The 16,070-nt window shown below is 31.3% G+C and overlaps 1 protein-coding gene across 1 annotated transcript; it reads left to right on the top strand.

Moving 5' to 3' along the window:
* Positions 1-2,463: 2,463 nt before the first annotated feature.
* LOC133287594 (uncharacterized) lies at positions 2,464-3,621 on the top strand. Its single transcript, XM_061485233.1, has one exon. The coding sequence runs from the start codon at positions 2,464-2,466 to the stop codon at positions 3,619-3,621; it is 1,158 nt and encodes a 385-aa protein (XP_061341217.1).
* The last annotated feature ends 12,449 nt before the right edge of the window (positions 3,622-16,070 follow it).

Genomic DNA, 16,070 nt, shown 5'->3' on the forward strand with positions numbered 1-16,070 from the left:
TTGGTCCTTAGAAAATTTCACGATACCCGTTTTAGTCCCTAACAAATAAAAAGGCCCATCGTGGTCCTTAAAAAATTCAAAATAGACCCATTTAGTTGAAATTGTGGTCCCTCACAAATTAAAAAAGACCCATATTAGTCCCTAAAAGGACTAAAATGGGTCCATTTTGAATTTCTTAGGGACCACGATGGGCCTTTTTATTTGCTAGGGACTAAAGCGGGTATCGTGAAATTTGCTGAGGACCAAAAATGGTATTTACTCTTAAAAAAATTAAAGTTTGCAACAAATTTCTCCACACGCTACCTCTTCCACTCTCTCTGCTGCAAATTTGATTGACTGAGACAACACGGTGGATCAAGCCATCAAGGGAAACATCGCTTATCTCTCTCTTGCACAATATCTTCATCTTGATGATAAGGATGAACTGTGGATTCAAAAAAAAAAAGACATGAACATGACTCTGAATCTTTGATGTTGTGCTTAGCTGCCCTCTGCCTAGAATGTCAGAGGTATATGCTTGAATTTGCATACATGTAAATTTTCAAATACACACACTTAGCTGCCCTGCTTGCTTTACTAAATTGATAGATTGATAATCCATTTATCTAATTTTCATTCAGCTTTGTAGAATCAGTAGTACAAGTATATATATCTTCCCACATGCCTTGAGCGAAATGATAAGAGTTGATATTTTGGCCTTCTGCATTTTTCGATAATCCTACTGTGTAAATAAACAAGTGTGATTTCTCTAACACCTGTGAAGGTACCATCATCCCAGCTACACCCACCATTACCTCCCCATGGTCCCACTATTTTGCTCTTCTTCTTGCTTTTTCCTTCCTACACCCACCGTTTTTTTCATTTAAAGTTTTTTTCATTTAATTTTATTTCTTTTTAACTTGTATTCTTATCCAAATAAAATATAAAAAAGGACACCTTAGCGAAACTCCAAAATAAAAGTGATGGGAGGGTTGGTGGATTATCCTTATCCCAAATTTTGTTATATTTGTTAAAACCTCAATCCTAAAATAATGCAGTACACCTTTTTTGTCGTCAGGATGATTGTTCATAAACTTTCTTTTGATAGCAAGAAAACATAATATGACCTTTCTTGTTTGCTTGTAATTTTTTCCAATGGGTAATTATATTAATAAATTTCCAAAATTTGAGCATCGAGTTAATAGTTATTTTTTGAATTGCACAATTAATATTTCTTTATTAGAGAAAGACTTCTTAGTTCATATTCCCTTTGTAAGGAGTTAGAGTTTGATCTTTATGTTTTTGAATTGCATAGTTAATATTTCTTTATCTCTTTGTTGATTTTCTAATTTATTTATGTTTGATTGTAATATAGGATAATTTTGGTTGATTCTCCAAAGCTTTACTTTTGAAGTGGAAGCAAAAATTAGATCATGATGTTGAAACATTGAGAGCACAAATAATTGTGGGTTCGTAGTAATTCGACAAGTCTCAATGAAAGGTAACTTTCTATATTTATTTATTTGTTATAACTGTTTTAATAGCAACAAACAGTGTAATTGATATTTATTTTTGGATTTTTAGGTTGTAATTGTTTCACTAACATAATGAGTATTATTGGTTTAAGTATAAATTATGATTTGTCAGGAATACAATCTTATTTCAAACGTCTAAAACCCACAAATACAGAACCCATATCTCAAAGTGAACAAGTTTCAAATAGTATTTCAGTTCCAATTGTCCAAGAATCCTATCAACCTCAGAGACAAAATGTTCCAATTGTGGAAAATTCTCCTCAAGATCAAAGACAAAATGTACCACCACAAGCATCTCAATTTCAAAGTTTTCAATCACCACCTCAAGCAAAATTTAATATAGAAAATCTTGAAGCGGATCCGGAAAAAGACCTTCAATTTATTCAATGACACCAAATCCTATAGAGAGAGGATATTCGGAGAGCTTATTTGCTCAAGGGGCCAACTCAACCAATTCTTAAACCATTCCTTCAAACGAAAATGTATGGGACAATGCGTAGATTCAATCCTAAGTGGTATGAAGAATTTGGTTCTTGGTTGGAGTATAGTGTATCACAAGATGCACGTTATTTCTTGTATTGTTATCTATTTGATATGGAGGTTGGAGGTAGTGGTTCGAAGCATGATGCATTTGTTAGTGTGGGGTTCAAAAATTGGCAAAAGAAGGACAGAATCAAAATTCATGTTGGAGATCATAGGAGTGTTCATAATAGATGTTATCAAGCTGGTCAAGATTTGATGAAGCAAAAACAACATATTGATATTGCCTTTTCAAATATTTCTGAGCAACAAAGAATTGATTATCGTATTCGGCTGAAAGCTTCTTTAGATTGTGCAAGATACCTACTACGAATGGTCATCCTTTTAGGGGACATGATGAGTCTGAAAGTTCAAATCAACAAGGTTTATTTCTTGAAACTCTAAAGTTTATACTAAGCCAAATAAAGAGATGAGTCATGTGGTATTGCAAAATGCCCCCGATAATCACAAAATGACTTCACCAAAAATTCAGAAAGATCTTGCTCAAGCTTGTGCTGATTTGACTTTTAAAGCAATAATTATTGATCTCGGCAATGATTACTTTTCGTTGTTAGTTGATGAAGCTCGTGATGTTGCAATTAAAGAACAAATGGCAGTTGTACTTTGGTATGTAAACAAAAAGGGGTCCATTGTTGAATGTTTTATTGGCATAATTCATGTTTCAGATACTACTGCACAATCACTAAAAGCTGCGATTGATGGGTTGTTTTCTAAACTCGGTTTAAGTTTGTCTAAATGTTGCGGTCAAGGCTATGATGGTGCTAGTAATATGCAGGGTGAACTCAAAGGGCTTAAGAGTTTGATTTTGGCAGACAACAAATCTGCATTTTACATTCATTGTTTTGCTCATCAGTTACAATTGGCACTTGTGAAGGTTGCAAAACATTATAAGAAGATTCAAGAATTTTTTGACATTCTTCAAAAGATGGCTACCGTTGTGGGGGGTTCATGCAAGCAGAAAGAAACTCTTTTAACGAATCAATATGAGCAAATAGTTGAAAGAATTGCTCGCAGTGAAATACTAACTGGAAAAGGTTTGAATCAAGAAACAACCATAAAGCGACCTAGAGACACTCGTTGGGGTTCCTATTTTGGTACAGTTACAAGTGTTATCTTATTATTTTCTCCAATAATTTCCTTGATGAAAATTATTGAAGACGAGCCTACGAATGATGCTGCAAGAACTGATGCAGGTTGCATTTTGTATGCCATGGAGGATTTTGAGTTTGCATTCTTGTTGCATCTTATGAAACTTATCTTGGGGATTTCTTATGAGTTGTCACAAGCACTACAAAGAAAATATCAAGACCTTTTAAATGCAATTGGTTTAGTAAAGGTAGTCAAGTCTCGCTTACAAGAGGTGAGAGATAATGGTTTTGATGAATTCCTTCAAGAAACGAACATATTTGCCAATAAATATGATATTGACATTCCAAATATGGAAGATGTTTATTGCCCTAAAGAGAGATCAAGACGGAGATTGGAATCATTCGCATTCATGCACTACTTTAAGGTGGAGTTATTTAATAGAGTGATAGATACTCAGGTTCAAGAGCTGGGTGATTGATTTGATAATGTTAATACCAAGTTGCTTGAGTGTTTGAGTTGTCTTGATCCTCGTGATTCATTTGCTACTTTTAACAAAGAAAAGTTGATTGAGTTTGCTAGATTTTATCCTTTGGAGTTTGATGAGCTTGCAGATATTCATTTTCTTTCTTCAAGTTTGAGTAATTTTATTGTTGATGTAAAAGCTGATTCTGATTTTGTCAATTTGAAACGAATTTCTGAACTGACTTTAAAGATGGTTGAGAAGAGAAAGGATATTGTTTATCTATTGGTCTACTCCTTCTACCAGTAGCAACTGCTAATGTTGAGCGTGTTAGGAATGTGGCTTCCATACTCAAGAAGGGGGGTGAATTGAGTATTACAAAATTTTCGCAAAACCCCCCCTTCTAGTTTCTAAATAATCATTTCAAGCAAACTTTGATATGTGGAAAGCTAATCAATACATTCAGACAATCCATAATATATAATATATCACAATTATAGAACTTATACTAGCACATAGTAGATATCAAAGAAGCAATTAAAGTGCTAGAAATAAAGAGTTTAGAGAATTGCTAACACAATATATCCTGGTTCGGTCATCACCACTTGTGACCTACATTCAGACTGAAGCCGATCGATCAACTCTTTCATTAATGGTCAAGCTTCACGGGTGCTTGACAAACCTTTACAATCTTCCAAGATTTCGGGTTCTTGGATATCTTTAAATCTCCAAGTTTACGTGTACTTGGTAACCTTACAATTCACTCTAAATTTACTTAGGTATTTGGCTACCTCTCAAACAATGGGTCTCACAACTCTTTCAATTCAAGAATATAAGAAGAGAAATATTAGGAAATGAATATACACTCTCAAAGTGTGGATATACAACTTGAAGCACTATGGGTATATGGATTTTCAAGATATGAGCTCAAATATGTTTGATCTTTGAAAGATATGAAAGAATATGCAAATGATAGTGTAGAACCTCTCAAATCATCCTTATGATGTGTAGGAATAATGATCAATACGTTTTAAGGTCATAAGGAATGTATTTATAGTGTTTCCATTGAAAACTAGTCGTTTATAGCCGTTTTATGCATTCTGCCCAGTAAGTATTCGAATACTTTTCGTGTGATATTCGAATACTTCATTTATAGTCTTTTATAGCCATTATAGGCTTTCTGCCTAGTGAATATTCAAATATTTTTCGTGAGGTATTCGAATACTTCATCAGGTATTCGAATACCGCATCAGGTATTCGAATACTTTATTCACAACTAGAACATTGTTTCGTATTTTGGGCATAACTTGAGTTATACTTGTCGGATTGATGTGATCTTGGTATCATTGGAAATATAAAAGAAAGATATACAACTTTTATTAAGAACACAAGATCCAAATCCATCATCTTAGATACGAAAAATTGTATGGAAGGAAGCAGAAAAATTAAGCAACAAATTTTAGGTTCAAATGTGTTCTAGCTTGCTTCCAACCCCTTTTTGTGAAAGATCTTGACTTGATAAATACATTTTGAAGTTATATAATATGTCAAGGATCTTTTCCTTGGATTTTTCAATTTTCTTTCAAGTATATAAAGATTATAATTATGCAATTCGAAAAACACGTTTAGTTTGAGAAAAACTTTGAGCTCATGCAATGCAATCTACCATATACCCTCACATATATTCTAAGTCCTAAAGATATATTCCAAATATGTTTTTAGGTTTAGCTTTATGTCTTTGTGTCTTGAATCTTTACTTGAACTTGATGCTTTGACTAGTTGAATATGACAATGCTTGGCACTTTGTTGGTTTTGATCATTTTTCTTCATGGTTATGATATTGAGCTTCTCTTAGATGTTTTCCATGGTTAGTTGTATTTGATCTTGGTGTTTCTCTTCTAATTATTCATTGTTGCTCTTGATCCAATGATCTTGCCACTTTGATATGACATCACTCTTCTTGTGTGGCTACATTTTACATCTTCAATATCCACATATGGTTGATGCTTTTTGCTTTTGATCAAAACTCTTCTCTTTTTGTTGTTGCCACTTTGTTATCATCAAAACATACCTTGTATCTACAATCTCCCCCTTTTTGATGATGACAAACTTAAAATTGAGAAAGGGTTAGCATAACAAATATTCTCTAATAATGCATAATATTACTCCCCATCAATTTATAAATGGTTTGATATTATTGTGTTTATCAAAGATAAGAGCTTCAAACCATTATATATGTTTATGGTGGGAGAATATTCATTTTCTCAATTTTCACATTTTCCTTCCCCTTTTGGCAACATCAAAAAGCATAAACCAAGATAAGCATGCAAACTTATGATCAACAATATTCCATTGAGCATATTAGTAAAGAACACTTGTTATTTAGAAACAAAATAATAATGTCAAAGCAACTATCAAAGCTCACCTTTAATCCATGAATGGTTTCAAAGACAAAAGTGTGAGAATTCTAGGGTCAACAAACATCATTTTTATCTTTTTAGCGCATTCTCCCTCTTTCATCTTTGTTTTTACCATTTCTCCACATGTTAGATAGAAGTGTATTATATTTTTTCAATTGGCACTTATTCTCCCCCTTAGGCAACATCAATAGGAATTAAATAGCCAAGACATATAATAGAGCATTCAAATGATTCAAGTAAGTGCAAATATGCTTTAGAAGTGGATTTAAATCATCAAGTGATCAATATATCATAAATCCAACATAAATAATCCATTCAAGTCAAAACATCCAAGCATATGGTTCAAGTTCAAAGCATTGATATCACAAAGATCTAGGATATGCAAATAATAATGCAATACTAAGCATCAAATCTTAGTTGAACATTGTATAGAATATGGCAAGAGATATGACAAATGATTTTTATTTTATTTTTGCTAGCATAAAATAGTATGTACAAGTTGTAGGCATATGACAAGCATGACTTTGATAATAGCAAGCATAAGATTCGTAGACATGTATTAAGCAAGTGGCTTTAATAGCATAAATCATTCGACATATCTACACAAATATTTATAGCAATATCATGTCATATGCAAGCAAATAGAGAGATTAGGAACTTAGCTAATTCATGGAGTATTTTGCAAATTAAACCTTTTTGCAGTATCTCCAATATCGTTATTCTCCATTCCTTTGTAAGCTCTTAGCTTTGTTCTTGTTGTTGAGGTGAATTTTCAATTATGACTTCGTTCTTTTGTTCTTCTCTTTTTCACTTTTCTTATCACCAAAAGGATGTAGGTCAACTTTCCTACAATATAATCATCACAAACATCCTTTCTAGGTACAATGGAGTTAGTCTCTTTAAAAGAAAAAATTATTGACTCTTCCATTGTCATAATTATTTTATAAGTCATATGATTACAAATAAATGCTAGGCTCCCCCTCAAAATCATGCATACTAGTAAAATATAAGTCATATGATTACACATGCATGTATTAAGAGAAATATATCCATTGTTATGCATATAAAAATATCAATCAATAATGGATATGTAAGACATTTTAAAATTAAATAATTGATGATGGCAAGTCATAAGCAAGGAAGCACAGACACTTGTAAAAACAGGGAGAGTCGTGTCCGACACGCTCCGGCACGATGTCGGACACACGGTCAACTTTTTCCGACACGTTGACCATTCCGACACGCGAATTTGACCGTGTTCGACACAGTCAAATGACATTTTCGTAATTTTTTTTTAATTTTTTTTTTAAAAAAATTAAAATATATTAATAAAGCTTCTACTTGATCATATCAATTTTATTTTTTTGTCTTTTTTCCCCTTAAGTAGACAAGAGATCATCTCAGCATCATTGTTGTCAATTCCTATCACGCTCTTGTTGTATCTCCTTGTCTCTGATCTCTCTCTAATATGATTTGATCTCTCTATCTGATATTATATCTCTCTCTCATCCCAGTTCTTATTTTTTTATTAAAACTTCCATCTTTATAACATGTTGATGTGTATTATTAATTTAGTTTCATTTTTTTGTTAAATTATTAAATATTAAATGAAATATACACTATATAAATTAAAAATATTATTTAATATTAAAACGTGTCCCAACGTGTCGAAATCCATAATTTTTTAGGATTGACGTGTCGTGTCGTGTCATGTGTTGCGTGTCGTATCGGTGCTACATAAGTCATAAGAATTTCAAAACGAAAAGGTTGAACTAGCCATTATTATAACATAAGATGGATCAAATAAAACATGTTTTGCCTAACCAAGTAAGCATGTGAGAAAGATGAAAATCTTTTACATCAAAAGCACATATTCCTTGAATGTGAACTAAGAATATTTGAAGTATCTTTCCTTAATTTTTTATTTGTAAATCTTTTCAAAGATTGAAGTTTGGAACTTTCTAAAATTTTCTCTCAAGATTAGATAACATTTTTTCAAAGCAATTGGAGAGAGTATTACATTTATATCATATATCCAAACATTTTTCTAATTTTTAAGATAACAAAAAGGTGAAAGATACTTTCAACATCTTGAAATAGTTCTCAAGGGTATAAGATTTTTAAAAGCTTCTTTCAAATGACCTAAGGGGATTTTCCTTCTTCAAAAACTTATTTTAAAACAATGACATTATTTTTATAATATAAAAAAAAACTAACAAACAAGAGATTTTTGGATGAAAAATCTCATCATGGTTAAATATACTATAACACTCATAGCATTTATATTGTAGCAAAATTTACCTTATATGCAATGACAAGCTCAAGGTAGTAAAATCAAATAGAGCATTTTTATCATGCTAAGTATACTCATCTAGTAAAGAAAGCATCTGTCATGTAAGAGTGTAAATTCAACAAGTATCATACAATCATCTATTTAAATTATAGAATACCAATAAATTTTAGGATTAATGATACTTATCAAATTTGATTGAGTGTGAAGCTTTTTGTTCATAGTGTCCTAGCCACTTGAGCTTTCTTCCTTTGGGTTTTTCATTTGTGAGCATTTGAAGAAAGTCTCCTTTGTTTCCCTTCATACATCTCTTTCTTAGTCATATATGCTTGACACTTCAAGATTTTGTTGTCATATTTGATTACCATTTACAAAGCTATCTCTTGAAGCTTTCCAAATCAAAGGTTAGCATCAAATATCATTTAAACACATCTCCAAGCACAATTTTGGTTGATATACAATATGAAACATGTATTACATTATCAACCATGGAATATATGCACTTGAATCTTTAGGAAAATTTCAAACATGGTTAAGGCATGTTAAAGATTAACAAGTACACAATTTTCATCAAAACATATTGAAACATTTTGAAATTAGTAATGATCATATAAGACATGTTGTGATAGATAAATAATTTCAAACACAAACACATGCTAATCCAAGAGATACAATTCCTTTTCAAAAAGCAATACTTGAAAGATAATGGAAATAGCATTTTAATCATATTCTTCTTGTTTCAAAGAGTGTGACATATATCAAGTAATTTCAAACAAAAAGATATTTAATTTTCAATGTTTCAAGTAAGTGTGTCAACAAAGAAGTCAAATCATTTTTAAGCATGTGTATCTCCATGTAAATACAAAGGTACTCATAAACTCAAGATCAAGGAGATTATCATTTGTATTGGAACCATGTGTGTGCCTATAAAACATACTGGTATATGTTATGACATATAACAGATATTGCTAGATTAACACCACTTTAGAACATACTAGGATATTCAATCAACTCTCAAACAATTCCATAGCTATTATGTCTATAACATTTAAAGCATAATAAGGGATAAGATATTGATATCACTAATCATATCAATAACTTCAACTTCCAAGTTTCAAGTCTTCTTGAGAGCGTGGAATAGGCCTCCATGTTGTATCTCCTCTTAGAAGTTGAATCCATTCACATCTTACAATCCTCAAGTTGAAAATCTTATTTCATTCAAATACAAGCTTGAGGTAATTGCAATCCTATAATTCAAAGTACTTTTGGTATCCGCTTTGGATCCATAGGGGTTAGTCATTGATCATCAATTCACTATGCTCTCATAAAGATCAATAATATCACACACACATTGAGCATAACAAGTTAAATAATCAATTTTGCATTAAGCACAAAGTCAATAACATTTTCACAGTTTCTTTTTCATAAACCCCATAATCTTGTAATTAAAACTTGCATTTCATCAATACTTCAAAAGTCTAAATTTTGATATGTTATAGTACACATCTTCAAGCTTTCTAACAAGATATAGATTATGTCAATCAGAGTTCTATAGCTCAAGATATGATTAGTTAAATTTACTCCATTAAAAATAGAGTATTTGACAAAACAGTTACAATCACGAATTTACTCGAACAATATACACATACAAAAATTCTAGAGATTACCAGTATTAAACTTGATTGAGCTATCTTTGTAATGCCATTGGTTTCATGCTCAAAGGATTTGCATAGCTCAAGTTATGCTCACTTTAAGTAAACTAGTTAGGAATAGAGTTTATAACAGAACAGTCATTTTCACGAGATTTCTGGGAGCATTATACTTGACTAAAAATTATGAAAATTTTTCAGAATTATAGTTTGTCAAGTTATCTTTCAATGACCAATGGTTTCACTTAAAAACGATATTTGTAACTCAAGATATGCGTAAAACAATTCAGCTATGACAGAAATCAACATATAAGTGAACAACTAGAGATATAATCATGTGCTATTCATAATCTTCAGCATTCAAACCGAGCACATATGATTTATCCATTACCTAAGGCCTAAAGGATATATACCTCATATTTATTGGATTCACATGTGAATAAGCATAAAAGGTAAAGATATTTAATACCTTAGCCTTTGTAATCAAGTTGAGACTTTTTCTTACCCATTGCTTTTCTCTTTGGATTTTGAACCTTCTAGGTTCCACCTTGTTCATGTGAGAAGCTTTGGATGAAGTTTCATTACTTCTTTGATTGATAATCCATCATTGGGCCTAGAAAGCATTTTTCTTGATGATTTCTTTTTCTCTTGACCTTTTTGTCCATCTTTTTGAATAATTTTCTGCACATTGAAAAAGCTAGCAAGACTTTTTGGTACCCATTTCATCTTGAGTCCTTGAGTGTTGGGAATAACATTTATAGAAGTTTTGACAACCCAAACCAACTTTTTATTTTATGCAAGAATTTCTTCTATGATAGCATAAATGAGAAATATGTCTTACTTTACCACAATAATTACATACAATGTGTTTGCAAGATAACTTGTTCTTTTTAAGCTCGACTTTCAAATTTTTGGCTTTCTTGTTGTTATCATTATCCAAACTATTATTTCCACAATCATTTATAAGTTTTCCATGTACAAAAGTTTCATTATTATTTTCACTTTTAAACATGGAATATGAGCATGTAGGATTATCAATTATGGAAAGTTTGGATGATAGTTCCTCAACTTGATTATCAACATCAATGCAATTTTTAAGAATGGTTGAGGATTCATAATTCAATGATATGTTCTCTTCTTAAAAACATATATATTTTTCAAATATTCAATTTGATTTTCAATGAAGCAAATACTTTGTATTGAAACCAAATTTCTATTTTTCAAGTTCAACAAGCTATCATTCAAATCATCATACGCACATTGCAAATTATCATGTGAAGGACTATAATAAAGGTTCATATTATTTACCTCAACTTGAATGTCATCATTGTCACAAAGAGGTTTTGAGCTTCTTTGATCACTTTCGATCCCTTCTTGAGTGTATTTATCATCTTTTTCTTCTTCCAATGGATTTTGCTCTTCTTGCTCTCTATATGCATCTTTATGCACAAAATCATCATTGACAAGATAGATAGCAATAAGAGTATCCCATATATCTTTAGCATTCATGCAATGTTTAATCTTGGCAAATGCATCATCATATACACTTTTAAACATTTGCATAGTCTCAAGATTAAAGACAAAATATCTTTTATTGAAATCATTCATGCATTCTTCTATTTTCAATGAAAAACCTTCATCTACAACATGCCACATGTAAAGATGAATTGATTGAATAAAAACTTCCATTCTTTTCACCCAAAATTCAAAATCCTCACCATCAAAGAATGGTGGTTTATCACACTCAAAGGCTTGCATTTTTTTGTTTGATTTAAAAATAAATTATATTGGAAGACCCAACAAGGATCTTTAACTCTAGGCGGTTAAACCTCTAACTGAGCACTAGACTCTGATACCACTTGTTAGGAATGTGGCTTCCATACTTAAGAGAGGGGGTGAATTGAGTATTACAAAATTTTCTCAAAAGCCCCTTTCTAGTTTCTAAATAATCATTTCAAGCAAACTTTGATATGTGGAAAGCTAATCAATACATTCAGACAATCTATAATATATAATATATCACAATTATAGAACTTATACTAGCACATACAAGATATCAAAGAAGCAATTAAAGTGCTAGAAATAAAGAGTTTAGAGTTTAGAGAATTGCTAACACAATATATCCTGGTTCGACCACCACCACTTGTGACCTGCGTCCAGACTGAAGCCGATCGATCAACTCTTTCACTAATGGTCAAGCTTCACGGGTGCTTGACAAACCTTGACAATCTTCCAAGATTTCGGGTTCTTGAATAACTTTCAATCTCCAAGTTTACGGGTACTTGGTAACCTTACAATTCACTCCAAATTTAATTAGGTATTTAGCTACCTCTCAAACAATGGGTCTCACAACCCTTTCAAATCAAGAATACAAGAAGGGAAATACTAGGAAATGAATATACACTCTCAAAGTGTGGATATACAACTTGAAGCACTATGGGTGTATGGATTTTCAAGATATGAGCTCAAATATGTTTGATCTTTGAAAGATATGAAAGAATATGCAAATGATAGTGTAGAATCTCTCAAATCATCCGTATGATGTGTAGGAATGGTGATCAATACGTTTTAAGGTCATAAGAAATGTATTTATAGTGTTTCCATTGAAAACTAGCCGTTTATAGCCGTTTTATGCATTCTGTCCAGTAAGTATTCGAATACTTTTCGTGTGGTATTCGAATACTTTATTTATAGTCGTTTATAACCGTTATAGGCTTTCTGCCTAGTGAGTATTCAAATACTTTTCGTGAGGTATTCGAATACTTCATCAGGTATTCGAATACTGCATCAGGTATTCAAATACTTTATTCACAGCTAGAACATTATTTCGTATTTTGGGCATAACTTGAGTTATACTTGTCAGATTGATGTGATCTTGGTCTCATTGGAAAGATAAAAGAAAGATCTACAACTTTTATGAAGAACACAAGATCCAAATCTATCATCTTAGATACGAAAAATTTTATGGAAGGCAGAAGCAAAATTAAGCAACGAATTTTAGGTTCAAATGTGTTCTAGCTTGCTTCCAACCACTTTTTATGAAAGATCTTGACTTGATAAATATGTTTTGAAGTTATAAAATATGTCAAGAATCTTTTCCTTGGCTTTTTCAATTTTCTTTCAAGTATATAAAGATTATAATTATGCAATTTGAAACACGTTTACTTTGAGAAAAACTTTGAGCTCATGCAATGCAATCTACCATATACCCTCACATATATTCTAAGTCCTAAAGATATATTCCAAATACGATTTTAGACTTAACTTTATGTCTTTGTCTTGGATCTTTACTTGAACTTGATGCTTTGACTTGTTGAATATGACAATGCTTGACACTTTGTTGGTTTTGATCATTTTTCATCATGGTTATGATATTGAGCTTCTCTTAGATGTTATCCATGGTTAGTTGTCTTTGATCTTGGTGTTGCTCTTCTAATTGTTCCTTGTTGCTCTTGATCCAATGATCTTGCCACTTTGATATGACATCACTCTTCTTGTGTGGTTACATCATACATCTTCAATATCCACATATGGTTGATGCTTTTTGCTTTTAATCAAAGCTCTTCTCTTTTTGTTGTTGCCACTTTGTTATAATCAAAACATATCTTGTATTTACAGAGCGAGTTTTTTTTGCAATGACTTTTGTTAAGGATAAGTTGCGCAATCGGATAAGTGATGATTGGTTTAACGCATGCATGCTAACTTATGTTGAATGTGATATATTTGATAAGATTGATGATGAAGATATAATGCAATATTTTCAAGCAATGAAGAATCGAAGAATGCTTTTGTGATCGTTCTATTGTAATAACTTAGTTAACTCTTGATTATTATTTTTATGTTAAGTTGATATTTTCTTTTCTTTTATTGTTTATATTCTTTTGTTTTTTAACGCATTTAGAAATTCAATTAGATGGTTTGGCCACTTTGGGACTTTTTTGCATTTTCCTCCATCTCAGTGTACCAGCTTTTCATGGAGGTTACTCACTGTTAATTTTGCAATTCAGATGTTAAATATCTTTTTTGTGTTGAGATTAAATATCAGTAATTCTTATGGCAGAATATTGTTTTTCAGGTAGTAACTGAAGAGATATGATGGCTTGATTTTCTGGGTTTGCACTCTTCAATCGCTCAACTCCACAATCATTGGACATAGCTTCACTAGTAATATTTAATTTATACATCATTTTTTACTAGTTTATGTTTTTATCTGCCTAGAATTGATATTCACCCTATATGTTTTTTCCTGCATTGATAAGTCAACTCCTTTATGTGAAAGTTATATCAAAAAAAATTTCAGAGGCGCTGCCCCCGAAACCCCGCCATTAAATGTGCGGACATGAACTATTATTTCTGGGTCTACCACTGCTTACATGGTTCCTAGTTAGAAATAGCACATTGATTTCCAAGATTTGAATTATTCTACAAAAGCCTACCCGAACAACATGCAAAGCTCTAAGGTCCCTTTCCCGCTTGGAGAGCTTCATACGAAATGCAAAGGAGCAAAGAGAAATAAATGTTGCACACAAGGAGCTATTCTCTCTCAATTTGTAACTTTGGCTTCTCATACAAAGTTCACAAGCTACTTGGGTTTGTGGAGAGAATCAGGGCGTGTTTGTTAGAGGAGAACAATATTTTTATCAGGCAATCACAATTACTAGTAATATGGTGCGAAAGTAAATTTTTTGAAAAAGTTAAAAAAAAGTTGTTTGGTAGGCCGAAATATTATCGAAAAAATTGATTTAAGTTTCTGGAGTCTATATTTTGTTGAAGGTAAAATATTGCTAGGAAAATGAGTTGAAATTACCAACTAAATCAAAATACTATCCTCTGGGTGGTATTCTCTAGTGGTAATCTGAATAAAATTTTACACACAATGCGTATTAGTGAAATTAATTTATAATTAATGTGTGTGCTAATTATGTAACTGGGGAATTTTTTGGGGTAAAAGTGAATTTTTTTAAAATTTTGCTTGGGTCATGATTAGGTGAGAAATAGCTCACAAGTCACAACCTTGATATGCAACCATTTCTTCCACATCATATGATGTGAATAGGAAGGCTACTTGTATGAGACTCATATTTCTTAATGTGATATTCACATGGGATTTCAAGACCTTTTGATCCAATTATTATATGCCTACTTAGCGAATTTTTTTAAGCTAAATATTACTTTTAAGATAAAAAAACTTAAAAAATAAAATAAATTATTTGTTAATTATATAAAATTATTTTAAAATTTTTGAATAAATAAATAAAATAATTTGTTATTAGAATAAATTATTGACTTAATAGATTGAGTTGTAAGATGTTAAAAGGCTTACTGCATAAATCAATAATGAAAATTATTTTATACCGGTATAAGTTACACTCTTAATCTTAATTAGTTCTGTTTATATTTAACAATTCTGATTTATTAGATATTTGAGTCGTTAAATACAAGTAAATTAATAATCAAGACTTAGTGTAAGACTTTTTATTCTTATATTTGTATAAGAATAATATGTCAATCTCTTTTATGATTAATCCATGAATTTTTCTACTTTAATGATAATTTTATCATTTTGGATAAATTTAGTTTTATATGCGAGTTTTCTGCCTCTAATTTCAATGATGGAGAGTTTGTGTTGTATCAACTCTGCTTTCACTAAAAGCTTATGCAATTGCTTTTTGGGGGAAGTGCAAAAATAGAAGAATTCCAAATGCAATATGATGCCACAATTAGAGATGAGAATATAGGTTGAATTCTATGGGTCAATTCACCAACACGCTAAAATGCGGCAGATTGAATTATATATTTCAACCCCCAGCCCGTCCCATTTAGTTGTGGGTCAAAACATGTTGGCGGTGGGTCGGGAAGGGTTGGCCCGCAGGTTTTTTTTTACTATTAAGTAATATTTTATTTGTTACTAAGTTTTTGTGATATGAAATTATTTTTATCTTAGGCTCTCCTAGAGAAAATAGAGAAAAAAAAAACTGTATTTATGACAAATATTATTCATATATGGAGACACAAATAAGTTTCTAAAAAAATATCTGACTGAATATTAGTATACATATAGGCTTGAGATTGAAATTTTTTTTAAGAAAATTGTAAAATAAAAATAAA

This window comes from Gastrolobium bilobum, unplaced genomic scaffold, assembly GCF_033153095.1.
Source record: "Gastrolobium bilobum isolate Gb01-03AN ecotype WA unplaced genomic scaffold, APGP_CSIRO_Gbil_v1 utg2365, whole genome shotgun sequence".
NCBI lineage: Eukaryota > Viridiplantae > Streptophyta > Magnoliopsida > Fabales > Fabaceae > Gastrolobium > Gastrolobium bilobum.